Raw genomic sequence first — 27,512 nt, 5'->3', positions numbered from 1 at the left:
TTACTGGAGCCTCCCTGCGGTGCAACAGCACCGATGTTACTCACAGAGGTGGATGAGCTCTGATGCAACACCAGGTGCTGGGCCCCCCTGGATTTGCACTGGGTGATTTGACAGAAAGACCTGCACTCGTGGAGCCAAATCAGAGGGGAAGAAACACTCTCTCGAATTACCTGGCTTCTTCATTGGGTTTCTACTCCTGTGCACAGAGCAAACAACCTGAAATGAACCATGCCACGCATATGCAAATTTGTGTCACCATGGAAGAAGAAAGCAAAAGGGGCCTTTAATGAGAACATCCTTCCCACTCTCTGCCCTAACAAAACACAAACATGCATGGGCTTTGACTGCAGCATCACCACATTCACTTTATTTTTACTCTTTCTCTTCACCTCTTGCTTTACATTTCCCCAGACATTTCCCTCCTGAATTGTTATTCCATCCACACCACACACAATGAATTGTGGACTTTACTACTAAAACAAAACAGAGGCATAGGGATAAATAGATTTATCTCAGCCCTGCAAATGTAAATGATCTTGTAAGAGACTAAAACGCAGTGACTCCAACCAGTTGCTAGCTGCCACAGTCTAAAGCACTGATAATACCTCCTCATTTTATGTAAAACAGCATTTACAGATTGGCTGCACTTCCAAGGCACAGAACAGTGTCATGTGCGGCTTTTCCAGATCTAGTTTCCATCCTTCACCTGACATGCACTATCAATGTTTAATATCAAGAACAATGCTTTAGGAAGTTTCTGGATAATCTGTACCTTCTCCACAAAAACAGACCTTTTTCACTGACAGAATGTAAAAGAAGTACAGCTACCACGACAAGATAAAAATAGCCCATTTTTCTGGAGTAAAGCTATTCTCAGCTTTGAGTCTCCTCTACCACCAAAGTCTCAGTTTTAAAAGACTGCTTAGGCCCTGACCTTCAGTCAAACCAACATTACCCTTCAGTCTTAATTGTTCCTGTAAAACGGATCGGGAACTGCAGCTCCAGCCTCACTACTCGTAGCTTTATCTCTTCATGTTCTCAAGGCATTCTCTCTTGTAGGTTGTGTTTTGTGAGGAATGTTTTAACAATTCGTGTCCATAAAGAACAATTCTGTTTGAATCCTGTCTGCCTCTGGGCCCTGCACTGGCAATTTAATTCTTGAACCACAGATGCAGTGTGTCCCAGTCTCCCCCTCATTCTAGTCAATTTATCACTTCTTAAATTTATGAACCTGTTTGCTTTTGTTATTCCGGACTTCTATTTCTAACACTGCTATAGATGTGTCTGTGAATGGCTGGGGAAGAATGTTTTAATTACTCGTGTGTCTGGGAGTTTCAGAACAACTGATAACAACTAGTGACTGTTATGGGATACTATGTGGATCTTTGGTATCTGGTTAGGGGGGGCCGAGAGATAAAGAGGAAGGAGAAAGAAGCTGAAGGGCGGCTGGGAGACAAGACTTGAAGAAGATGTTCCGTAAACTTGGTATGATGCCCAGTAAGTACAAAGGGGGAGAGGAAGACTACGAGCCTTCAGCATGAAAGACCCCTAGAGACCCCCAGAAGAGACCCCAGAGGAGACTGCGCATGCTCCAGTAGGAGGGACTGCACCCCGGAAGCTAATTTTAATAATCTATTTTTTTTAGAAGTAGTAATGAATATGTATTAGTCTAGGAGCATAAAAATCAGCTGCTTGATGTAACTGGTGTGCGTCCTGGTGGAGCAGAGACTCCCGGTGCACCCAGCGCTGTTTGCTTACCTCTATTCCTTTATATTCTTTCAATAAATCCTATTTTTTTATTTAATCCTAATTTGAATCCTGAGCCATTTATAACAGTTTTAACCAAGTTTAGAAAGACCAAGGTAATGCAGCTCACATCTGCTCAGTAACTTACAAGCGTTGCTCTGGGTTTCCAAAACACAGAGCATCCAGCAGGCTAATACTTACATTTTCTTACCCTTTGCATGCAGGTTTTCCAGTTCTTTTCACTTTCACCACCAGCTGAGAAGAGGTAGCCTCTTTCTTCTGGAATATCTAGATGCTTTTTTTCTTGCAGGAACCTTCTCAGAAAAACTATTTGTTCTCTTGAAGTTTCTCCTTCAATGGGGCTGGATCCCTAGGTATTTCCTGAGTTTCTCTTCTCCACTCATGTTACCGCCCTGATCACTAAAGCAGTGGCCTCTCCTTAAGCCATACAACCTCCGTCAACTTCTGCACAGAACAATCTGCATTTTAGGTTAGATTCAAGTTCTTTCCTCTTGGCAACTCTGTAGATAGCCTAGATGTCAGGTTGTAGTATATTATGATTAAATAAAAACCACATCTCCTTTTCAACTCCTTCATGACCAGTATAGGGGCACTTACCTGGTGAGCAGCCCTGGCAGACAGCTCTCCCCACTAGTATTAACCCAGGTTTTGAACATTTTCCCCAATTTCTTCCAAGCACAGCTACGAACTGGCTAGAGTACAGTACTTAGAGTTTTACAGCTTGGGTTTTTTGTTGTGTTTTTTTGTTTGTTTGTTTGTTTTGTTTTTTTTCTTTGAACAAGGACAGAAATTTGTAACTGGAAGTAACAATAAACCAAGACAACATTTTGCCAAGTTTTTTAATACATTCCCTGTCTGTTGAAGAAAAACAAAAAAGAGAGAAGAAATTTTTGTGGCTCTTTTCTACCTGGTAACTGGAGAACAGAAAGAAGAGAGAACTTTCAATTTCCTCCATGAACACTGAATTACTCTTACCAGATTATGGCTGTGTTTGTTGTGCACTTAAATACAATCTGGTCCGCAGAAATGAGTTCCAACCTACAAAAAACTCACAAACAAAAATGACGAAGCAAGACAACACCAGACAAAGTCGGGAAGGCTTGTCTAAATCTGGAGCGGCTACTGCTTACCTCATGGAAGTTTCAGGAACCACATGTGCACATATTCCCAGCTTAGCCCAAGCAAGTCTGGAGAGCTCAATACTTGAGAGAGTGCAATATTGAACCAACATTTTGAGGCATGAAAAGTCAGAAACTGACTTTTTTAAACAGAAATAATATCAGAAATGTGTAGCTTAGTGCTATTTTTTGGACACTCAGAAGGCTGCTTGGGTCTCTGTTTGCTTTTACGTCCTAGAACCAGAACTTAGTCACTGGCATAAAAAACTCATAGCTCCATAGCAATACAGAGCTAATACAAACCCTTCAATATCTTCCATGACTCTCAAACATGTCCTCATCATTCATTCCATAAAGTAGCAACCTTTTGCCGAGCCTAAGAGATACACAGCATGTACAAAGAAACCTAAACACAGACAAGGATTACACAGAGGTTTTGAACACAGCCATGCTCTCTTGACCTCATAACCATTACTTCAAACTGGACAAAAATAATAAACTTGACATAACATTTCACGCGAGTGCTCAAGTATTCTGGATTACTCTGTAGGCTGTACACATCCTTTGAAGTAGCCCAAGTTTATTCTCTGCATTTTTTCAACTTTCCTGACAATGATGGGAGTTTTTAAACCAAGCTCACACTCTACATGATGCCCTCATAAACCCTAAGTTCTCCTACTCCGTGCAAGATCTTCTGAGTTTCATACCACACTTTTTGTGTAAGCTCTGCCTTCTTTACATCTTTATCACCATCCCCATGGATATTATCTTGACTAAGACTACTACAATAAGGGTAAATCTGTAGAGCCAATGTAAGGATCTAACACCCACAATACAAACATTTCAGCATTTTGGTTGTAATTCTTTTGAAAAGTTCTGTTTTGGCCACAAGGACCAAAGACCTATTTCTGTCTGGAATATATTTGGTCTGTCCTGGCGTACATCTTCCAATTCATCCAAAATGAATGAAATACACACAGTTCAAGCCCATTTCAAAAATGCAAACCATAATACAGCCAGATTCACTTCAAAAGGAAAGTTCTGATGCAAACTAAAACACTAACGTAGACATATCCCTTGATTACTCCATTTTTAAGACCTTAAAAACAGAAGAAAAACAAATACCTGATTTGCAAGTTTTTTTGCAGCAGTAACTTTCCATTTCAAACTTCTGTGGCTCACCGCTTAAGATCTATTTGGTGTCTAATTTCCTTCCACAAGATCACCCAGATAGTTGAAGAAAGGAAGCTATTCAATATGATCTTTCTGGGTTTTAGTAAAGCTTTTGATACTGTCTCGCAGAGTATCCTTCTGGACAAAGTGTGTAAATAGGAATTTATACAAAGGAATACAGTTAAATAAAAGCACAGTAGGATGTGTAAAGAATTCTCTCAAGTGCCAGGCCCAGAGGGTTCTTGTAAATGGGGTTACATCAGGCTGGTGACCTGTCACTAATGAGGTTCCTCAGGACCATTTTAGGACCGGTCCTCTTCAATGTTTTCATAAACAATTTGGATTAAGGACTTGAAGGTTTTTTAAGATTGCAGATGATACCAAATTGCATGGAGCTCTTGACTCCATCGAGGGTGGTAAGGCTTTGCAGACAGATCTTAACAATTAAAGAGCGGGACAATCAGCAACAGCATGAAGTCTAACAAGAGTAAGTGCCAGATTCTGCACCTGGAAAGGGGTAACCCTGGTTATATGTCCAAATATTCTTCCTATACTTGATTTGTTCAGCCCCGAGCAGAGCCTGCTGAGGGGAGGCCTCATGGCGGCCTGCAGCTCCCTCACGAGGGGAGCGGAGGGGCAGGCGCTGAGCTCTGCTCTCTGGGGACAGCGACAGGACCCGAGGGAACGGCATGGAGCTGGGACAGGGGAGGGTCAGGCTGGGGGTTAGGGAAAGGGTCTGCACCCAGAGGGGGGGCGGGCACTGGGACAGGATCCCCAGGGCAGTGGTCACAGCCCTGAGCCTGACGGAGTTCACACGTCTTTGGACAATGCTCTCAGACACAGGGTCTGATTTTCTGGGTGGTCCTCTGGGGAATGGAGGAGTTGGACTCGATGATCCATGTGGGCGCCTTACAACTCAGATATTCTATGATTCTATGACATTTAGACTATTGCTTAATCCTTTCCCAACAGAAAGAAGGATGACATCAAAGGGGCCTTATAAAGCAAAGGCTGAGGGAGTGCTCCGAAAGGAGTGGCAGGTTTCCAACACACTGCACTTTGCTGAAACAGGCCTTGCATGGTGTATTTGTAATTTCATGTACTTTTTTTGAAGTTGTAGCAGCAGACTATGAATATTTACACACCATCCTCAAAAAGCCCAAGTTTTCTTCCTAAAGGACATGAAAGACTGCTAAGCAGTTGCATCTTCAGGGCAAATAGCTATCCACAGAACATTTTTAACAGCAGACTGAAACACACTCACATTCACACTACAGGGGAACAACATTTTAACTTGCAGAACCAATTCCATCAGTAAGACACACGAGACAGATGATTCTCACATGCTAAATCTTTATTGTGCGAATGTTGTTCAGAGCATTTATTACCTTTCATAGACACATATCCCCATAAAAATTGACATTAACAGTGGCTAGATTGATGGGCAACAAATCTATTTGCTAGTGATTAGCATGCATGCGGTATCTCTTGTGGTGCAAAAATCTTAGCCAGGAGGCCAGCCCAACTGACGACCACCCAGAATATGGAGGTGTACATGATAGACAGATTGCCCACCCTCAGGCCCTTCATTCAAAACCATCCGGAATCCATTGGTCAGGCCCAGGTTAGCAGCACACTTCTTGCCAACAATCATTAAATGCCCAAGAAGCTGGAGGAGAAAAAAAAAAAAAAAAACAAAACACACAAAAAAGGGAGAGGGCAAGAAGGGAAGGAATGAGAGCAGAGAACCATTCAGAGAGGTCAGTTAGCCAATTCTAAGAAATTCAGCCACGGCTCTTCAAACTGCTGTCAGCCAACTGGTATTTTCCAAGCAAAGCTATAAAGACTGACTAAGCATAATATAGAGGGGTGCAAAAAAGAGCTATGGGTAACAGACTACAGAAGTAATGCAGAAGCTAGATTTGTCTCATGGTTAAAGCCCCCTTTTACTTCTTCAGGCAACATGAGTAGTTCAGGTGAAAAAACTTCTGGTTCAGGTGAAAAAAAAACTTCTTACCTTGTAAAGGTTTACAAAAATCTCTGTACTTAGTGTATATAGCTAAAGATGAAGTATTCAGGACCCCTCTGTTTAATCTTCCTTTACTGACCTCTCATCTGCCAAAAAACCCAAGCCCTGTTCTCCGTATTTAAGTACTACTTACTGTAAACAGTAGAAACAGACATCAGACTATACTCTAACACAACAATGTATTTTGCACTACAAATCCATACCCAGGGATTTGTTTTGCTTTAAATCAGTACTTTTACTGGACAATCTTACTTCCATTACAATTCTAAGCTAGAAGTAAAGGAATATATGGTGTTTTATATATATATATATATATATATATATATATATATATATATGGATAATTATAATGTGAGAAAACTACTTTACCTCTTTGTAATGCCAAGAGGAAAAGTGGGAGAACCTACTAAATTCTGAAATATTTAGAGGTACAGTTTGGGGTGCAGAAAGCTTCAACAGTACTTACAGATTCATCAGAATCTTCTGCTTCAGATAACCTGACAATTGGCTTCTTAGGAATCACGAGGAAATGCGTTGGAGCTTGGGGTGAGATATCATGGAACGCAAGGCACTGGAGGATGAACACACAGGTGAAAAACAATTTACTTCAGAGAAAGGTAAGAGTTTAAGCACATCAACGCGTCCCACTGAACACACATTTATACAGATTATCAGGTACCCTAAACATAAGTAGAGACCTCGTTTTTTCTAGTGATATATTACTCAAATTTCTACACACAAAATACCTGCTTACATGAACAGCAAACAATGATTTTTTAAAGTGCTACTTAAAAGCTGTTGTCTTCTCAACAAGTTAACAAGCAATTAACTTAGTGACTTGTCATCTCCACATAACAACTAACAAGAGTTGATGGGATACATATCTATAAAAAATGTACATTAGTGCTTATTTCCCTCTCTGATTTCACTCTGTTCAGTAAAACAAATTGCAAACAGTTGCTAACCATATTCCATGAAGTCTGAGTATTGCCTTGGTCAGAGATGACGAGGCAGTTATGCAGTCGAAGCCGTATCACATTTCTGTTCTCAGTAACGCCATGTATTTCAGAGAAAGACTATTTCAAAACACTGTATTAAGGGTGGACCTACTTCAAACATTCCCAAATTGAGGAAAATATATCTCTTATGGAACATCAACAACTGTGCATAGTAAGTAGTTCATTTCCAATGAAGTTTGTTGAAGTATCAACATTAATTCAGACACTGCACGCAACACCTCATTAAACCACATTAAATAAATCTCAATGCAAACATTTACCTCCAAAAGCAGGATTCAGCGTGCAACATAATCAGGACAAGGAAACAGATGTTTACAATAAATTAGGAAGTTCCAATAGGTGGAGAAAGAGAAAAGGAGCGATGGCTGTTGAGGCAAATAGCTGGCAGTAGAATTCAGTCCCAGTGCTGCAGCCACCACCATCTACAGATGCGCACACTGCGCATGCACTCTGCTGCTTGCTGAAAGGGCATCTCTGACTTACCAACCACACCTCACAGCAAAACTTGCAGTAGGTACTGACTGAGTTGGAATACATGCTTGATGTTCTTCAAAATGTGCACTTTCTAGATGCTTTCATTTATCTGTGAATCAGTACCAAATTTCCTGTGCAATTCCAACTTTACTGATTTTTCAATCCTACTGAGACAAACAGTGTTAAACTGATGCTTGACAGAGGCCACTGCGTTACCTTGTCTTCCAACTGGTCCTATCTTAAACTACAACTAAGGAAAAGTCTGGTTTTAAACCTCTCTTTGGTGAGCTGCTTTTTTTCTCCTGAACAGAGAAGAGTGGTAAAAAAAAGCACTGGTAAGTAAAACTAATTTGCACATAATTACACATAAACCTTACTTTAGATTTAGCATCTCCTAAGCAATTTTTTTGTTCCAAGTGGTACCACAGAGAGAATGCAAACGATGAACTGACTCGGGTAGTTTAATGAGCTGAACACCAGCAGCAAATATTTTTTTGTGGGACAGACAGCAGACGCAGTAGCTAACAAAGCAGATGCAGAAAGCCTGACTGCACAGTCAATCAATTCTCACCTCGCTGAATTGTTTTTATGTTAGATGTGGCTAAAACAATGCCGATAAGGCTTTATTCCAGAGAGACTCTGCACTTCTAACACATTTTTCTCTGCGTGCCGATTAATGATTACAAGTCTCCCTTTAATCAATACCCTCTCCTTGCAACCTTGAAACCCTTCGATCGATATTTTCTCCCTGTAACCCTGAAGGGAGGTTTCAGTACAGTTAACGAAACGAATTCAAATTCGCCACGAGCGCCTAACGGCAACTCGCGCCTAACGGCTGCCCACCCAGGCCGCCCCTCCGGCCTAACCCAGCCGCGTCCGGCTCGGGCCCGGCCCCGGCCCCAAGCCCCGGCACGGAGCGGAGCGGCACCTGCTCGTCCTCGTAGATGATGTTGGCGGGGATCTCCTTGCGGATGATCTTCCCGAAGATGGTGTCGCCGCCGGGCCGCGCCGCCTGCGCCTTGCTGATCTCGTCGGACATGGCGGCACCGCCTGCCTGCCCGCCGCCCGCCCGGCCCGACGCGCCTCGGCCCGCCGCCACGCCCCCCGCGGCGCTCATTGGTCCGCTGTCACAGCGCCGCGGCCGATCCCGGCTCGTGATTGGTAGGCTCGCTTGTCTTTTAGGGGTCGAGCACGCCCCTCGCCCCGCCGGGATGCTGGAGCGTGAGCGCCATGCGGCGCGGAGGGATCCGGGAGGGGGGGGTGCGGCCGGGGCGGGGGGGTGCTGCGGCTCTGTGGGGCGCTGTGAGAGTCGCCGTGCGCGCTATCAGCGGCAAAACTGACTCGGCATGGGGAGACTGTCCTGTTAGTAATAAGCAATAAATTAGATTAGGCAAGTGAGAAACTAAAAGCAAAACCCACCTTCCCCTGTACTGCTCCAGCACGGGTCCCCCACGGGTGGGCGGCAGCTCCCCTCAGGCCCCCTGCTCCTGCGGGGGCTCTCCATGGGCCGCAGCCTCCTCCAGGCCACATCCACCTGCTCCACCGGGGGCTCCTCCACCCATGGGGGGGCTGCAGCGTGGAGATCTGCTCCATGTGGGACCCATGGGCTGCAGGGGGACAGCCTGCTCCACCAGGGGCCTCTCCCTGCACAGCCCGCAGGGGAACTGCTGCTGCCCTGTGCCTGCAGCACCTCCTGCCCTCCTGCGGCACTCACCTGGGGGCTGCAGGGCTGCTTCTCACTCCTTGTACTCCCAGCTGATTTTGCGCATACTTTTTTTTCCTTTTCTTAAATCTCCTCTCCCAGAGGCCCAACCAGTGTCTCTCCCTGGCTCAGCTCTGGCCAGCAGCGGGTCCCTTTTGGAGCCGTCTGGAGCTGGCTCTGCTCTGACATGGGGCAGCCACTGGGCTCTGCTCACAGAGGTCACCCCTGCAGGTCCCTCACTACCAAGCACTTGCCACGAACACCCAGTGCACATCACTGGCTGAAGGCCTCCGGGGGTATCTGAGATGCATCCATCCAGCCGGGAGGTGGCTGAGTGGGGTAGGGGCATCAGGGAGCCATGGCAGTGCCAGAACCTGAACCTGGTGCAGCCTGACCAGAACCAGGCCGGACAGGGCTGTGGGAGCTGGAGCTGGTTTTAAGAGTTTGTTGTTGGTTTTTTTTGTAAGAGTTTTCAGAGCTTTACTGCTGAGCACAAGAGCTGGTGCCAGGTGTTAGGACGGGGCATTTCCCCTCACGATGCAGGGGGCGGGCGTCTCCCCGCAGCCTCCCGGCCCCGGCCCCGGTCCCGCCCCGGCCCCGCGCCCCTTCCGCCTCCTCCCCCGCGCCCGCAGAGCCGGGCGGCGCCATGGCGAGCCGCGGCCGGGTGAGCGCGGCGCGCATGCGCGGCGGGGACCGGGCACTGGGCACTGGGCACTGGGGACGGGTGCGGGGTCGGAGGGGCCCTGCGGTGCCCCCCCCCCCCCCCCCCTCGGGTTAGCAGCCCGGGGGTGGAAATAGCGAAATAGCGGCTGGGAGCAAATAGTGTGCTTAATGGATTTTTTTTTTTTATTTTGTTTTTTTGGTGGTGTTGAGGGGAGAGGACGCGTGGTCTCCCTGCTGCCCGCGGGGAGGCTGCGGGAGAAGGGGGCAAGCTGCGAGGCAGGAGCCGTGTAGGCGGTTAAAGGCGTTAACGTAGAAAATCGTGGCCAAGGGGGTAAAATGGGGCGGAGGGGGTCCGAGCCGGGTGCTGGGGTGGGACTGTGGGGTGAGGAAGGGTGAACCCATCCCTGCCCCCAGGCTGCCTGAGGTGACCCTGGCGGGACTCGGTGTGGTGAAGAGCTGTCCAGGTGGAGAGAAATGTTGATCCAGGAATCCAAAATAGTCATAAAATGCGTCCTCTGGCGTCACCACGTTTGACTCAAAGCTGTTTGTGATGGCAATTGTGTTATTTGCAAAGATAGTGGAAGAATGTGGAGCTGATATAGTAAAAGATCTCTGTCCAAATAGTATAGTCAAATCGCCTAAAATGCATCAACAGATGAAGAAATTTACTCGCAGAATCTCCACAGCATTGGTTTATTTCCCACGGTTTCAGCCACCTAGGGAATGTTTTTTGTTGGCTGTGAATTTTTAAGGGCATGGAAGTGAAAAGGAGTCAGCAGAGTCCACGTTCTCTGATCTCATATGTACTATATCCTCGACAACAGTGTACTTACTCAGGAATTATAAAGTGCTCCACTCCACTGAGGTGAAGCAAGGTTTGAACTTGCTGGGTTTTGTAAGGTGTCCCTTAATAGCAATAAATTTATGGAAGCACTGCTAAACTGTTTGAAGGTTCTTACTGTTTCATAGCTTTTCTTTCATCTCCTCTGTCTTTTTCTGTTCCTGTGTCTCTGGATGAATTACCTTAAAATGTAGCCAAGTGAGCAGCTGAGCAGAGGGATGAGGGCTTAGATTAAAAATCTAAAAATGTCTTGACATCTGGTGGAAGTAAAAGCATTCAGAGACGCTTGCTGCTTCTTTCTCTGTCACTGAAAGACTGAAAGAAGAGACAGCACTTTTTCCTGGGCCCTGCTAGGATGTATTTATTGGCTGCTGTTCCACCATTGGCCTTTAACCTCCAGAGGATAGGCTTGCTTACAGGTACGAAGCACAATGGTGTAAGAGAGGCATTTCTCAGCTATAGGTCTGCGTTTCCTCTGTTTCCTTCAGAGAAATTTGTGGAATACTAATTGTGAGACAACAGTTCAAGTTCATTGTGAGATACTGAGAATTGTGCCTTCTAGTGGTGCCTCAGCGTAAGAGAAGTGCTAGAAGTAGCTTTAAAAGGTGTCGCCTTAATGGACTTTTTTTTTGGTACTTGTCACAGGTGGACATGAGGTCAGGAGTTTCAGAGGGTTTCTGTAATTCGTGACAATCCGTGTGAATAAACAGCCCAAATTATATGCCTGTGAGCAGTGATTATCAATATTTTTGCTTTACATCCATAGTGAGATCTGTCTTCTCTACATTGTAAATCCTAATCTTTCAAGTGGTTGTTTTTAATGATATTTTTAATTTACCGATCTGGCAGTTACATTTAGAGAAATACTTCTTTTTTTTTTTTTTGGTTTTGCCCCATTACCTGTAGAAGGTTATAACTATGTATTACAGGGAGAAATTAAAAATACTTTTTCTAATTAATATACCATTTTGACATCCTTTGAAAGTTCACTTTCTTTATGATGGCTTTTAAGTGTGAGAATACTTTATCTCTTTTTTTTTTTTTTTTTTTTAATTGGAGAATATCCAGTAATGTAACCATGAAAGTCCTTGCACAGGTATTCTTGTTCTGTTGTTTGTATTTGATATTGACACAATCAATAAGTTTGCAAGAAAGTGTTTTCAGGATTATAACCCCACCATGCCAAATGATTACTTAGAAGTGTATTGCTAGTACTCTCTAGCATCTCAGATTGATTTGTAGCATCTAGAACCATCTAGGAATTTTAATTCCTTACATCTGCTTTGGCTGCAAGTTGTTTGATCAGGAGTTGAAGTCAAGTGTTTCAGATACTGATTTCATACCAGATGTTGTACTAAAAGGCAGCAATGTGAAAGCCACAACACTGTTAATTGCAACATGCTTGTTTTAACTAAGAATCTTGCTGGCAAACAAGCTAATCCTATTGATGTTGTATTGACAGGTTTTGAAGCTTTTTAAATTGCTACACAGAACCCGGCAAGAAGTTTTTAAAAATGATACCAGAGCCCTTGAAGGTAAGATTGATTTTTGTGTGGTGGATGCTTACCTACCTTTCTGTGGAACTTCTTCTCTGCATGTTATATGCCTGAGTAAGATAGATGCTTACAGTCATTGTCGTGTCTGCGGAGACTTGATAGGGCTTCTTTGTTAATGTTACAGGGATGCTGCTGCACCTGTGCTCTTTTTACTAGGGGTGTAAAAGTGATGAAGGGACCTAATAATACTGCCTTTTCCAGAGGAGGTGATAATGCATAGTATTGACTCAAGACAATTTTGCAGCTCCTGTTCGTGTTTAGCTGTGCTAATTCTTCTCTCAAGACCAGTGAGTATGTGATGCAAGAGCCAAAAATGCAAGGGAAGGAGATGGAAGTACTTCTTTTGTTCTCAGTATTGGCCTATATAGCCAATATATAGGCTATATAGGCCATATATTTAAGCAACTGTAATTTCAGTAGTAATCTTCCTGTCTCATCCAAACAGTCTTTTCAAGAGAAATAGCAACTGTATTCTGTTCTTTCTCTGTATTCTTTTTCCCATTTTTGGAAATTTGGGGATTTTCTTTCCATTTCTTGTTTGTTGTGATAGCATACAGAGAAGACAAGCAATATGAAGCCATGAATGTTCTTTATTTCTATTGACTTGTTAACATAAACAATGCTACTGTTGTGAGGGAGGGTATATCAATGCCATTTTATGAAAAATAGTTGGAGAGGGGAGAATTTATGTTCAGGTGTTTTCATTCTTTTGTGAAATGTGTATGTACGTATTTTGTAAGAGAGAAGGAGCTTAAGGAGTAGGCAAAAGAACATACAAAGAGAAAACTCTTAATTATCTTTCATTAAATGATTCCTTTCCACATTTTATAGGCAATTATTGGGGAAACCTGTTTGTGTCCATAAACAGACATCCTTTAAATTGAAATAAAAAATTGACTGTTAGAGTCAAGCTTCTTAAGGAAATCATCTCTTTTTATTGAACTGTGGTGGTCTTCTGGGATTTTTTTTTAGCTTTTTTTCCCTCGTTCATTCTCTTCAGTCCAACCAGAGCACGTTTAAGTGCTGGAGTTTATCCTCTTTATATATGGCTGCCTTCAGGGGATAAATACTGCTTCTACAATAACTGACATTTTAGTAATGGCCTCTGTATGTCAGTTCTTTTTAAAGCTCATAATGCTAGATGAACAATCAAAGCACTGTATTTCACTGCTGCATCAGTCAACTCAAAATATGACATCACCTGAAGTCCATGGAAATCTTGTATTAAGACTTCGGAATGAATGCACCAGGAAGGGAATGATACCTTTCTTTTAAGGGAAAGGAGTAGGTAGCCAAAGGGAAGTAGACATAAGTCAGGTTAACAACCCCAAGGCAAATAAAATGGTTGTAGGATTGTGAGCTTTGACAGTGACAAATATACGATTATGACTTTGTTCATGCTTTATTACTTTGCTTATTTTATTTAGCTGCAAGACAAAAGATAAATGAAGAATTCAAAAATAACCAAAATGAGACATCTGAAGAGAAAATAAATGAGGTATTCATTTGTTTGCATGTTTTTTTGTTTGTTTGTTTGTTTTTCCAATTTGAATAAAAAATACCGATAAAAGGGGAGTCTTTACGTAAAAGATCTCTAAATCAACACAAATGCTTACTGAGTCATTACAAAAGCCAGGTGAGTCAGAAAAGGCTTTTCCACTGATCTTTTTTTATATATAGTATATCATAGAATTTTGCACATACAACAATATATAGAGAGAAGGCTTCTTCTGGTATTTCAATATGCTTATTTTGAAACTTAGAACAATATTAGTGTTAGTGTTTTATGTTGCTATTTTTCATGAAAATATTTGCTTTCCTTATAACACACCTGAGCTTTGTTCACTTAAGTTTACCTGTTAAGTTTGTTGTGCAGAAAAGCACAGAAAGAGAGAGAAGGTTTAAATAATCTGCACAGTTATTGGCAGAGACAAGAAGTTATTTGATCCCTCATTTGATCACAAATCAGGTGGCTTCTTTTGTAGGAGGTAGAAAACAGGCAAATGGTCATGACTATTGTAACTCAGAGAGTTACATTTATACTATTGGGCCTTTTTGGCTGTTTTTGTTCTCACTTCTTTCCTCATGGTGCATTGAAAGGAATAGAGCATTGCATTACCTTTGTTCAGTTATTTTAACACATTTTACTGAGTTATTCTTTTAAATTTCACTGAGATGTGAAATGAAACTTCTCTATTAGTTATTTCTAGTTATTACTATCTATTTGGAAGAATAATTTAGACATTTCCAGTAAGCCTTGCAAGGGGCTACATCTCCAGTTTCACTGGGTGCTAGTGTGTAGCTCTAACGCTGACAATAATGTGTTGTAAGAACGTTCTTCCTTCTGTCCCTTGCAGAAAAAAGTCTAAACCTTTCAAACTTTGTAGCATTTCTGCTTGTTGTCAGGCCCTAGAATTAATATTTCTGTGTTTCTGTTCCAGGTACCTGCTTTGTTAAATTGTATGTTCTGTGTGTGATAGGTGTACAGAAAAAATACTTCCTGTAGTTTTTAAATCTGTATTTGTTAGGAGTGGCAACCAACAAAATACATATGTAACTTCTTAAATCTGGCTTAGTTGATACATTGATTTAAAGAAGTCAGTGGAAGAAATTCCTGACTTTCATCAAAACTGCAGTATCCTAGAACACCATAGAGGCTGGGTGTTATATATATACTGTAGTGACTTGAATGCAGAAGAACCGAATCAAATGACCTACAAGACTTTTAAGAATCTGGAAAATTACTTCAATAAACACCAGGGGAATTACTCTTCAACTAACAAAAGTAAATGATGAGCAACCACTGTTCATTACTTTGCCAGAGTTGAAAGCTGCAATATCTTCTAATATGACATCATATATAAAAGTATGTAGTGACATAAGGAGGTAGGAGTTACTCTCTGCGATATTAGAATGTGAGATGCAGCTGCATCTACAGCAGCATTTTAGTTCAGAACAGGAGTGCACATTTAAAGTTACCTTGGTTGTCTCCACTTATTGTGATTTGGCTTCTTTTGGGAAGCAGTCTCAGAGCGCAGGAGAATTCCTTTAAGATGAAGCTGAAATGGAAGGTGTGCTTCAAGAGCATGCAGTCTGGCTGCTAATCCTCATTGCAAAGGGGGAACCAGAAGATACCTAGTCCAAACCCTTTAAAAGGGAGAGGGTGCAAAGAAATTTTGTGTAGATGCCAAGTCCTCAGCTCCTCCTTGTACTTTGCAAAAATCCTCTCCTGTTGGTACGCGCTACTTCCTAGTGTAGGCATGTCTCCCAGAGCGACTCACTTGTGCTAATTCATTTATTTCTGACAAAGGTATCGTGCAAACAAGTACTACAGTTCTGGTAATTGCTCAGCAAAATTGGCAAGGATTACTCTGTTTATCCTTTTGATGAGGGAAGGAATTCTGGGCTTTTTGCCAGATATTAATGCCTTTGCTAATCATGGTCCTCTATGTTTTTTTCGTTAACCCTCAGTGTTCTTGTTACATTTTGCCCCTATTTTTGTGTCCTTATTTCAAGAGCAGGAATGTTAAAAGAGACAGCTTGTGCTTTCGTTAAAGGGTACTTGAATTATGCTATTGGGGCATTCACTGATATCTGTGATCACTGGAAGAGAGCTACTTTTTGTGGTAATTGCATTATATTTTATTCCTTTGCAGTTTTAATTGGGTGTATAGATTTTATACTGCTGTATGCTACTGAGCTCGTTTCCTTCCTCTCGTGCTGTAGCTTGCATGTCAGCCCATTGGTGCTCCATGACCTCCAAAGTGAAAGCTCTGTATAGATAGTAGGTAGCTTACTGAATAATAGAACTGACCGACTTGGGTATTTGAATAGCTCTCCAGTGTAGAAAATACCTTCAGGAATAATTGTGTATTGTTTAAATTACTCTTTTATTTTTTCCTTTACTAGCTTCTGAAAATAGCTTCAGATGTTGAAGTGATCCTCAGAACTTCTGTTATTCAGGCAGTTCACACAGATTCTGACAAAATATGTGAGTAACACTGCTTGTTTAAAGATGTTTAAAAATGTTGTAGTTTGCTTAGTTTTCAAGTTTTATATGCATTTATTAGAGGGATAGAGAGGGCAGAAGTCTGCCTCTTGTTCGTTTCTCTGCCTATACGGTATAGTATAGTATAATTTAACCAGTAGAAGTTTCAAAGATATGCATTTTCTACACAGTTGCTTTTTGGTTTTGTTTGTTGTTGTGTTGTTTTGTTTTGTTTTGTAATATGGAAGCTGGTAGAAGAGAGGCACAAACTGTCTTTAATGTCCTCGTGGAGAAAAATAAGTTTTAGTTGGTACCTTAACCATTAGGAGTGACAGCAATTAGTTAGCAAGTCAAGTTGCGTGTACTGGCTAATTGGTCAGTGTCTGTCTGAAGGAATTAACCACAATTTCTCTAGGCTTTTGCTCTGCCAAATTCGTAGAAGCTGTGTGAGGAAAATTAACAAATGCAGTGTGTATGCTACCTATAGAATAACTTTTTTGTAGAGGATTGTTTTCTATCCAAAACCTTGTTCTGACAACGTAAGTTTCAGATTCTTCATTGGAATATGCCACACAATGATGACCTTGATGGAAAGGCCTATCCAGTTCTGAAATATTGACTTCTGGTTTGGAAGTCCTCTTATCACGTAGGCAGATAGAAGAGAAATAGTAGGTTCAGTTTACACCAAACAGCTGTGTGGTGGATTATAGGAGAAGTCTTCAGGTGTATGCATCATTTCCTTTCTCTTCTGTTTAGGAGGAAATTCTTTACTCCTAGAGAATGGTGAGGCACAGTCTGAGGTTGCCCTGAGAGATTGTGGATGCCCCATCCCTGGAGGTTCAAGACCCTTGACGAGGCCCTGAGCAACCTGATCTAGTGGGAGGCGTCCCTGTCTATGGCGGTGGGGTTGGAATTGGATGATCTTTGAGGTCCCTTCCAACCCAAGCTATTCTATGAGTTAGTGGTGTTTGTACATCTTTGTGATTATTTTCAGGTTTATGTTTGGTAAAGCATTTAACACTAGAATAACCGTAACGATGAAGGGCAAAGATATGTCTAGACTGTGTTGGGAATGATTCTACAGTGATCCTGGGCAGATGGCAGTAGAAGAGTAGGAACAAAGCAAGTGCATTTCATATCTTCCAGGTGTTTACAGCTGACAACACCTCCAGAGCCAGGGATGGTTTCTGTTTTAGTTATCCTCAGGGAATTTCTTTATCGTGGACTTGCTTCCATCATCCCATGCGAATTTCTTGCATCTAGATGCTTTTATCAGAGAATTTACTTTGGTTTGCATGGAGAATTGCTTACTGTAGTGCGTTTTGAGCAAAGTCCTGCTTATGAATCACTATCCATTTTCACCAAGCTTCTCATGGGTTTTTAAGCCCCTTGTTGCCTTTGGTTTATTTTCGTCATCTATGGAACAGCTTCTCTGTGAAAAAACAACTGAATGCTTGCGATCATTCTGTTACTCTTCTTTGCATTCTTTCCAGTTCTCCTGCATGTGTTCAGGTGAGGAGGGCATCAGAGCTAACTGCAGTCATCAGGCTATGGGAAAACCTGGAATATTTCATTTTTGGCTGTCATGTGCATTCATTTTAATTTCTAATGGTACAAGTAGAGTTTACATTTTAATAACACATCACACATGCTACATGTTCTGATTCTTTTGATGTACTGAGTGCATAGCATATGTTCAAAACTTAGGTTTTTAAATGAAGTGGGCATGGGAAGAGCATTGATTGTCGTCTCTTTTGACCTTAGCAGAGCTTTCAGCACTGTCCCCTGTAACATCATAAGAATACAGTAATAGAATTGCCCCTGCCTGATTTTACAGACTTCTTGGAGAAAAGGTGATGACAAAGTTTTCATGGTAGATGGAGGTCTTTCAGAGTCTAGTACTAGCCAAGAAAACTTTGTCATCTAGCAAGAAATGCTACAGGGTGTATTTGACCTTATGAACACAAAGGATGTCATTATGCAGTTACTTGCCTATTAATTTTTTCTCTGTATGTTTTGGATAGGTCTAAGCTCTGCTTCTTGCTATGCTTGATATTTCTGTAATAAGAATAAAATAGTAATTTCAAAACAGCCATCACAGTTTGAGAGCCATGTGTTTTGTGTGTGTTTGGAATATATATTGAAGTGAGAAATATTTAATCTTGACAGGTAGTGAGTCATAAGTAAAAGATCGGGAATGCTTAGAAAAGTGCAGATCATTATGTTAAAAGTTCCCAGAATAAGAATGAACGCTATTAGAAATGTCAAGAGTGGGTAGATATTCCTAGTTGTACAATTTAATTATACAGAGAGTATTCAGTGAAGCTGGAATTTACATTTACACCTAATACAAAAAAATCATTTTTAATTTTACACAGTAATTCATAAAGGTCATGGCAATGAAAAAAATCCTTGTGGCCAGAAGCATGTTATTAGTCAAAATACAAAAAAAAGCAGAAATGAAACTAGATGTACAGTTTGATATTGTAGTAGAAAGAGTAAAAGCAAATTTCCTTCTAGAGAGAATATACAGACATTTATACCGCGGTATATTGATCAGTAACAAAACATTAGTTCCTAAGTACCACTGTTTGAGCAGGTTTCTAGTGTATTTGTGTCTTTCCTAAGAATCCAGCTTTGATTAGTCAGATAGGACTGTGATAGAGGCAATTCTAGTATAGCTTTTACTGTAGTATTAATGTCACTGGTAGTAGAGAGTGTGCCATTAGAAATTTCCTGAAACCGTATCCAGAATTTTAAGGGAGTTGAAGTGATTGTCACCACAGTTTGGTAACAGTTTATGCTGAGTAGCATGATTAGGCGGTATGTGCCTATATTGGGTGTGGTTTCCATTGCTGCTCCATTTTTTTGAGTATGTTGTACTGCTGTTTTCATCTTTGCCTCTTTGTAAAGAAGAAATGTCTAAGATTAAAAAAAGGAAAAAGTTGGAAGTGGGACTTTAACTGTCAGTTCTGTCTATGGATAACTGTCTAGAGGGCTTCTTAGTTTTATTTTTCCTTTCCGACATTGCAAGCAGAGTTTTGTCTGTAAAAACAGTGCTTAGAACACTTGCATGTTTAAGGAAGTGGTATCTTTTGGCTTATTAACTGTGCTGTCTTTTAACTTAAAGCAAGCATGTACATGATGAAAATAATCACCTTCTTTTTACTCCCCTTTGCTTTTTGATACCTGCAAGCCAATTTACAGAGGGAAGTGCCTCTGTAGGTATATGAGTCCACTGAAGTAGTAAATTGAACAGGTATTCATTTCCAATACACCTTTGATTTAAAAAGTTCTAGTAGAGTAAGGTCAATCTTCTGATCCTTAATCATTTGGACTGTATAAACTTAGTAATAATTAATTACTAATTAATTTTCTTGCTTCATCAAAAAAAAAAAAGGGGGGGGGGGGAGAGTGTTTGAAGTCATTTGTTCCATCACATGAAAGAAGAGAGGGGAACAAGAAACTAGACAAAGTATGTTTCAGAAGCCTATTGCTGCAGTTTGTTTCCTTAACTGAGTTCATAATCTTTTGACTCTTACTTTTTTTATTTTAGCTGAGAATATATGATTTAGTTACATCTGCTGTTTTTCTTTCTCTGCAATCCTACATTTCTGGTCTTAGACAGTGAGAAGAAATATTGATTGGTAAGGGGAACATTTTCCCTAATCAATGATATCGTTGTGTGCTGTCATAACTTTAGAAACAGTGCACAGGGCAATGTTACAGTTTCCAAAAAGAATTTGGGACTGCAGTGTATAGTCAAGTTTCTATTTACTGGTAAATTAGGTTGAGCTTTCGTCTCTAGAGATAAGACATTTTCATTTAAGAGCTTGTTAGTCCCATTAGACAACTTTTCTTTTTTTTTTTTTTTTTTCCCCAAATGATCCAGTATGAGTTATGTTACCCAGCATGTTCAATTCTATTCTTTTCATTTTAATTTCTAATTTATTTAGTTTATTTTCGTCATCTATGGAACAGCTTCTCTGTGAAAAAACAACTGAATGCTTGCGATCATTCTGTTACTCTTCTTTGCATTCTTTCCAGTTCTCCTGCATGTGTTCAGGTGAGGAGGGCATCAGAGCTAACTGCAGTCATCAGGCTATGGGAAAACCTGGAATATTTCATTTTTGGCTGTCATGTGCATTCATTTTAATTTCTAATGGTACAAGTAGAGTTTACATTTTAATAACACATCACACATGCTACATGTTCTGATTCTTTTGATGTACTGAGTGCATAGCATATGTTCAAAACTTAGCTTTTTTAAGGAAGGTTTAAAAGTTCTTTCAGTCACTATCTGTTTGTACTTAGTGTTTTTCAGTGCTTCACATCAAATTCTGTCTTTTTTAATTTCTGTTATCTGTTCCAGCTGTGATATGACTTGACATAAGATTAATTATCAGTCTTTTCTCTGTAAGAGAAACAGAATTGCAAGTTTATTTCAAGGTCTTAGAAAGTTTTTTAGTGGATTGCTGACAGTCCACAAAGGCAAAAAGAACATAACCTTAAGGAAATCAATTTTCTTTCTTACAGTACACGGGGTATCAGTGTACTTGGGACAGAATGTTTGTCATTGCACATGTGCACACACGTACGTTTGCTATATGCTTAGCTGATGTTCAACTTAGTCAAAGTACAGCATTATGATTTATTTGTGCTTTAGTTTGTACTGCTTGAGCAAATCCAACACAACACAGCTCTTTCCCCTCAGGAAGCAAGGACGGGCTGATTTCTAAGACCTAAAAGGCAAGAACTGATCAGAAACAGGTTAAAGTGATGTGTATTTAGACAAACACTGACCTCATGCAGTTCTGTGAGGATATAGCAGGCATTTTGTCATTTGATGCTTTCTTCTCTGTTGTCCTTTAAAGCAGCTGTGACAAAATGATTGTTACAGATTAGATTTCGGGAGGTTGAAGTGGAAGGCTATGCCAAATTTAGTCTTAACTTTGGGAATTGTTGCTGTAAACATAATCTGACTCAGGAGCGTTAAAATTGCCATTCTCCCTCTTGTTAAAAGCTGTTGCAACAGTTTGACGTTTTTTATGAATTATTAATGGTATTAAAATATTTTCAGTGTTGCTAAAAGTAAAAAGGTGAAGGAAATATGGAAATACTCTATCTAGCAGAAGGTAAAAGCAGTATCATTTTGTCTTAGATAGTTACCATGATGCTGCTTATGTGTGTACCAAAAGTTTAATTCTTATTTTAGTAACATGATTTTTTATTTGTAAATGTTAAATCAACTTTATGATTTTAGGTAGTATTTGCCATAAGATGATATTTCTAATAGTTCTGTGTTTTGTTTTTGTGTTTTGTTTTGTTGTGTTTTTTTTTTTAACAGTGCTCATACCCAGGAAGGATCTGCTGCAAGACAATACTCCTTACCTTGATAAACCAACAAAAAAGCGTGAATCCTGAGGAGAGTATGCCCTTCTCCCCAGTATGATAATATCTGGTTATAAGACATGTGAAAAACAGCAGTAGATACCTGTCTTAACTGTTTTTCAAGTTTTAAATTTTATTATTATTGCCAAGAACATGGACTAAAACCAAACCACCAGTTTTACTGTTTGTTATGATATCATCGTGGACTTCTGTTGTGGAAGATACTAATATTTCCACAGAAGCTTGAGACACACAGTTCCCTTAAAAAAAAAAAAGCGTACATAACCATATATATATACGTGTGTGTGTGTATGTATGTACTGCTGAATTGTGTTACTTCAGCCAGGAAGTTTTTAATTATGATACTTATCAGACAGAGATTGTTTCCTAGCAATCCAATGTTTTGGAAACTACATGCAAGTGAAATGCAGTTCTTAATCCTGATATTTATAAGTTTATCATCAATCATATACTGCTTTGAACTACTGAAAAACTATCTTGTGGAGCTTACCTTTAGGTTTATGCTTTGACCCAAAAGCATGATTTCTGAAGTTGTTATTAACTGTACACTAAAACACTGTAATGTTTGAGACTTCTTAAGGTTGAATAAATTATTCTGGTGTTGCAGATGGGAAAGCGTGTGTAATGTTTTTCTTCTGGCTCACACCTTTGAATGATCAGAGTTAGCAGGGTTTGAGCTTGTGGTTGACAGTAGAATAAGAGAATTTAACCATAACCTCACCTCAGGATATTGCTGTAGATATCAGGGTCTGTGAGTAATTTTGTTTTTGTTTATCTTGTTATTACAGTATTATAGTAACATAATGAGGCATTTTCCAAAGGCAAGTGTCTTGTTACTTAGTTGCAAGTGACCTGACTTGCCTAGACTGAATTTATGTTGTTTTACTAAGCCCTTATCAATTATTTTTTTTATTATTTTTTTTTTTTAAGAAAACTCATTTGTTTCTCACTGAACTCACCAAAGAATTTCGTTCACTTCCATTTTAATTGGAGCCAGCCATACAGTGGTACACAGAATCTTCTGTTAAATCAGTAGCAGGTATTGCGCTAGGATGTAAGTGTAACACGCAGGAAGGAGGTAGCCAAATACTAATGTACTACACTATTTCAGATCCAAATTAACTTACTTCATGAGTATCAAAGATGTCAGTATCTCATATATCTCCTGTATTTTCCAACATGGAACATGGACTGTGTAAAACAAAAAAAAAAAAAAAAAAAAAGTAGTGCTTGAATCAAATCTTGCCCTCACATAGTGTGGCAACAGGGCAAGTTCTTCTTTTTTTGAAACTATTGCCTCCAGCTGCCATGTGCAGCATAGCCAGCAGTAAATACATGTCAGTAACCCTCTTTCAACTGCACTGATGTTTTCTGCATCATAGCTAGAAGTTAGCACACAAATGATTGGAGATAGAATGAAATGCCTGCAGTTCTTTCTGTTTGCTGTGGTCTGGAGGCTGCAGTACAAAACAGGTGTGTTGGTCTGTAGCAGATGTGCTATTGTAGACTCTTGGCGTCACTTTCAAAAGGACAAGCTGTATTATACTTTGGTTTCCCATCCCTCTGGAACTTGCCTTTTTTACTTAAGGAGCTTAAGAGAGGAATAAGCAAGGGAGGAAAAATAGAAGGTAGTTACATCTGCAATTAGGAGACAAAACAGATCATTACGATATGCAAAGTGACTAGTTTTTAAGCAGAAATAATTTAGTTGTGTTTTGGCAAGAAGGACAAAATATCCAGCCATTAAGGTACAGGTCCTGTGCCATACTGAAACTAGGAGACAATTCTTCTCTGGTAAAGCCATCCCTTTAGGGTAGAGAAACCGTGTATTAATGATGTTACCTTTCAGATTGATTTCATAAAACTGTGTGTCTTGGGAGGTCTTTATTCTTTTGATAATGATGTAAAATAGTATTGCCCATTACCATGCAAACTATGTACTGAAAAACTCAGTGATGCTAACAGTAGATGGCAGTGTTTTCGCGTGATGTTCGAAGAAACTGCAAGTGGAGAAGGGATTTGCATGTGACTATTACTTTGCTATTGCTGTGTTGTTACGTGTTTATTAGGTTTTAATCTTTCGTATGAATTGACACACGAATAGCAATGGGAATAGTAAATCTAGAATTCGACAGGCAGTTGTTTCATTTTGCCTACATCCTGAAAACTCATAGCAAAAATACAGAATGTGTTACAAGAATAATGTACACAGCTGCTGAAAATAAAGAATATGATCAAAAAAGTTGACAGAAATCGATGGTCATAGGAACAATTTTCCTTACACTCATGTGTAGTATGTTTATGGTTCTGGATATTAGCATTCCACGTTCCTGCTGTCCTGCATTCATTGGCAGCAGAGATGAACTGAATTTTCAAGTGCTGAGATGAAGAAAATTTAACTGATAGACAAAAGACTAATAAAGTAAAAGAGCGATGGGCCTATTAGTTGTTTGTGGATTAGCTGTTTTAAAGGCTGGTTTCAGGTCTATTCAAGGTAGCCACATGCGTAGTCAGAGTTTGATAGAAGAATTGTCACCTCAGTGATTGCATTTAAGAAAATTCAAAGCACTTCTGTTTTTGACATCATCTACAAGATGTCTCTTGCAGCCTTCAGCCCTGGTACTCTCCTAGTGAAATCTTTTTGTGTGCATTGCAGCTTTAAAGAAAGCATTAAATACAGCCAAGCATTTTTTCCTGTTTAAATACTACATTTTTTTTGTTGTTCTAACCACCTTTACTTCCACTTTATTTATCATGGCTTCTTACCTTTTCTTTTTTTTCTTCAAAAAAAGCATAGTCTTTCAGCATACTCATAGTATGTTTGCTGCAGGCTGAGATTCACGAAACAGTGACAGATTTAATCTGTGAATTGATTTTGTTTGCATGATAGGATTTGAGTTGAAGTTTTTAAGGTCTTCAAGTGAAGGTGGCTGTGCTAATTTAGCAGTGCCAAATTAATCCTTTTCTCTGTGCACTTTGTTAAAGGAAGCATTTAGCTGCTATTTTTACAGGGACTGCTGTTGTATACCACAGCGTGACTCCACAAGAGTCAATCTAGAAGTAGCGTTAAGAGTTTAATCTGGAAAAGTGGCTTGTGCTTTCCCTACAGTGCTGAGTACTTGAGCAGTTTTTCAGAAAATATGAGATGAAAAAACCTACGACAACTTCAGTGACTAAATCTAGCATTAGCATTTTTTAGAGGTCGTGCTAGCTGAAGGTGCAGAATCCTACACGGACAGCATCATCAGTCATGTTTGTATCATTCTGGACCTGTAAATAAAGTAATTGAGCTTCAAGTACTGGCAGTTCTTTACGCTTCCTTTACAAAAGGGGAAAAAAATATTGACAACTGCTAAAAATAAAGGCTGACCAACTTACAGGAAGATCTGAGTCCTAGTACTTCCCTGCCTTAGATAACTCTTTCCAAACTACTCACAACAATTTATCCTAACCTCTGGAATTCAATAGGCTGTCAAATCTTAGATTGTTAACTTTATTACTTACAGAAATTACTTATTTCACTCAAAGGACAAATTTCAACATGAATTCACTATTAAGGCTGGTATTTTACAGCTACAAAGGTCTGATATTTTGATAACTGTAGTAGAAATCCAGTGATCTTTGAAGGCAAGTGTATGTTGCCACTATGGGGTACTTTAAACTTGTGACGTAAACATCCGGACCTTTTGAATTCTGTTGGAAGACTGCACTATTGAAGTGTTTATGAAAACTTTATTCACTTCTTTAAAAGCTGATGTTTCCTGTGACTTTGCATTTTCTTCAGCAACAGTAAATTCGGTGAGAGGAAAAGAGAGGAAGGGCATATCTTTATACTTCAGTAAATATCAGTAAGTTTAAATAATCTTTTCTTTCTATAATCCTTCAGTTTTCTATCTCACCTACCCAAAAGCATATGGCTTGAGTCCAGGACTAGTTAGGATTAAATAAACAGCCCCTGAAACTAAGGTCTGTAGAAGCTGGGAGGGGGATGGTGTTCCCTACATTAAGCCATAAAAAAAATGGAAACAGTTCTCCTGTTACATCTGCTACTGTAGTAGTTGCAGATGTAACTGTAACCTTCTCCCTGAGGTCAGTGGCTTTATGCAAAGGTTGATTCACCTGCCCCTGAATTACACTTACCAGATGAAAGACATCTCCGGAGCTGAGCATGAGAATTTTGTTGTTCTGCTGTCCTTGCAGTAGAGCCCTGGTAATGAAAAAGAGCAGAACGTGACCTGTGCAATACTCTGTACCTTTTCCAGACAGTATGTAAAGGGAAAAAAAAAATCAAAAGGTCATTACAACACTTCCTTTCTGTTCCAAGTGTGTATTTAGGATAAAAACCTTTGTTCTATTTGCTGTCCATGTGCAGATGAGACAGCGTTGATGTTCCTGTGAAGATTTTTATCTTTCCATTCATACATTTTCTGTTTGGAAAGGCTGCATTCTTGTTTTGTCCCACAAGTGGGGACAAATTACAATATGTAGAGGTACAGGCTGAAGTCAGCTTTTCGTGGGATTTTTGAAGAGTCAGCACAAACTCAGATTGTGGAAAAACAAGTGGTTTTAAAGAGAAGGGACAAGTTTGCACTTTTCACAGTTAGCTGTGTCTGACTATGTCACAACACAAAGAGTATGGCCTTCAGACTGTAATTCTTTTGGATGTGATTTCCAAGGCTAGAGGCAGCAGTTTGGCTGACATGGTGTAGTGGAATTAAGTAGATTTTAACCATGTAAGGTAGGAGAAAATTCAACATGGAAACTTAATGTGGGACTAGCGCTGTATCAGTATGTTCTTAAGAAGAAAAAAGCTCTAGAAATTGATGTTCATTGCACTGTCTTTAATGTGTGTTTAGAGAAATCATGGAGAGAGGCTTCAGGCAGGCAGCACGATGTCAGGTACTCTGCTCACTACTGTTTTGCTTTAGCTGCTGCATACAAAGTCAGTTTAAGGAAGTTCTGACTACAAGGGCAGAAGACCTGGGACAGTTATAAGGGGCATGCTACCTGGCTTTGTTGGAGTGGAAACTTAGGTCATGACATACAAGTTACATTAAATGACAAATCAATGACAAAAAATGACAAATTAAATGACAAGTGATGGCATGTAGTTCAGCATCCTTCCCATTCCCCTGCAGTGTATTTGTAGTTTGCAATTCTGCTTTAAGGTGAATTTTAAGTTTCTTTCACAATTTTTTCACAATTTTTAACCACATTTCACTGATATGTTGCAACCATAATCTCAAGAGATTGAGTCCTTGAGGTCTTCACAAATTAGAGAGCTGGGCAATCACCAACCACAAAAGTTTAACAAGAACAAGTCTCAGATTCTGCGCTTGGGAAGGCACAGCCCTGGCTGTACATACTGACTGAGGGATGAGAGGATGGAGAGCAGCCCCACAGAAAGGGATTTCGGGGTTCTGATCAATGGCAAGTTGAACATGAACCAGCAGTGTGCCCTGGCAGCCAAAAGGGCCAGCCATACCCTGGGGTGCATCAGGCACAGCACTGCTAGCTGGTCAAGGGAAGGGATTGTTCTGTCCTGCTCAGGTGAGGTGCAGCCTCACCTTGAGTACCACTGGGTGCAGCTTTGGGTGCCACAGTATAAAAAGGACAAAAAACTGATGCAATCCATCATCATTTGAGGGCAGAGGACCCCAAAAATGCTAGAAAAAAAAGTGTATGTATTAGAAAAAATATATTTTAAAAAAAAAAAAAAACATACTTAATACGTTGTTTCTGGGATCAAGAAATCCTGTAAAGCTTGCTA

At 40.3% G+C, this 27,512-nt stretch overlaps 2 protein-coding genes and 1 long non-coding RNA gene across 3 annotated transcripts; 1 reads left to right on the top strand and 2 right to left on the bottom strand.

The window, feature by feature from the left end:
• Window positions 1-5,379: 5,379 nt before the first annotated feature.
• On the bottom strand, window positions 5,380-8,677 carry HINT1 (histidine triad nucleotide binding protein 1). Its single transcript, XM_082783302.1, has 3 exons — window positions 8,509-8,677; window positions 6,554-6,658; window positions 5,380-5,727 (listed from the first exon to the last, which is right to left on the bottom strand). The coding sequence occupies exons 1-3, from the start codon at window positions 8,617-8,619 to the stop codon at window positions 5,563-5,565; spliced, it is 381 nt and encodes a 126-aa protein (XP_082639428.1). The 5' UTR covers window positions 8,620-8,677; the 3' UTR covers window positions 5,380-5,562.
• A 1,239-nt stretch (window positions 8,678-9,916) lies between these two features.
• LYRM7 (LYR motif containing 7) lies at window positions 9,917-22,350 on the top strand. Its single transcript, XM_082782768.1, has 5 exons — window positions 9,917-9,946; window positions 12,249-12,321; window positions 13,770-13,840; window positions 16,252-16,333; window positions 21,678-22,350. The coding sequence occupies exons 1-5, from the start codon at window positions 9,929-9,931 to the stop codon at window positions 21,752-21,754; spliced, it is 321 nt and encodes a 106-aa protein (XP_082638894.1). The 5' UTR covers window positions 9,917-9,928; the 3' UTR covers window positions 21,755-22,350.
• Window positions 20,407-25,921, bottom strand: LOC309889746. The gene is made up of 3 exons (XR_014319315.1): window positions 25,883-25,921; window positions 21,134-21,207; window positions 20,407-20,444 (listed from the first exon to the last, which is right to left on the bottom strand). It is a non-coding gene; the product is annotated as an uncharacterized lncRNA (long non-coding RNA).
• Between the last annotated feature and the right edge of the window lie 1,591 nt (window positions 25,922-27,512).

Source organism: Aythya marila (genome assembly GCF_965140915.1).
Source record: "Aythya marila genome assembly, chromosome: Z".
In the NCBI taxonomy this organism is placed as follows: Eukaryota; Metazoa; Chordata; class Aves; order Anseriformes; family Anatidae; genus Aythya; species Aythya marila.
The sequence above is the reverse complement of the archived record's forward strand: the minus strand, read 5'-3'. Positions and strand labels throughout refer to the sequence as shown.

What these genes read in the sequence shown, in the direction of transcription:
- HINT1 (XM_082783302.1), bottom strand. Translation starts at nt 8,619, where the DNA reads ATGTCCGACGAGATCAGCAAGGCGCAGGCGGCGCGGCCCGGCGGCGAC. An exon ending in TCATCTACGAGGACGAGCAG is followed by an intron (nt 6,659 to 8,508) that starts GTGCCGCTCCGC and finishes TTCATCCTCCAG; the next exon opens with TGCCTTGCGTTCCATGATAT. An exon ending in CAGAAGATTCTGATGAATCT is followed by an intron (nt 5,728 to 6,553) that starts GTAAGTACTGTT and finishes TTTCTCCTCCAG; the next exon opens with CTTCTTGGGCATTTAATGAT.
- LYRM7 (XM_082782768.1), top strand. An exon ending in TGATACCAGAGCCCTTGAAG is followed by an intron (nt 12,322 to 13,769) that starts GTAAGATTGATT and finishes TATTTTATTTAG; the next exon opens with CTGCAAGACAAAAGATAAAT. An exon ending in CTGAAGAGAAAATAAATGAG is followed by an intron (nt 13,841 to 16,251) that starts GTATTCATTTGT and finishes TTCCTTTACTAG; the next exon opens with CTTCTGAAAATAGCTTCAGA.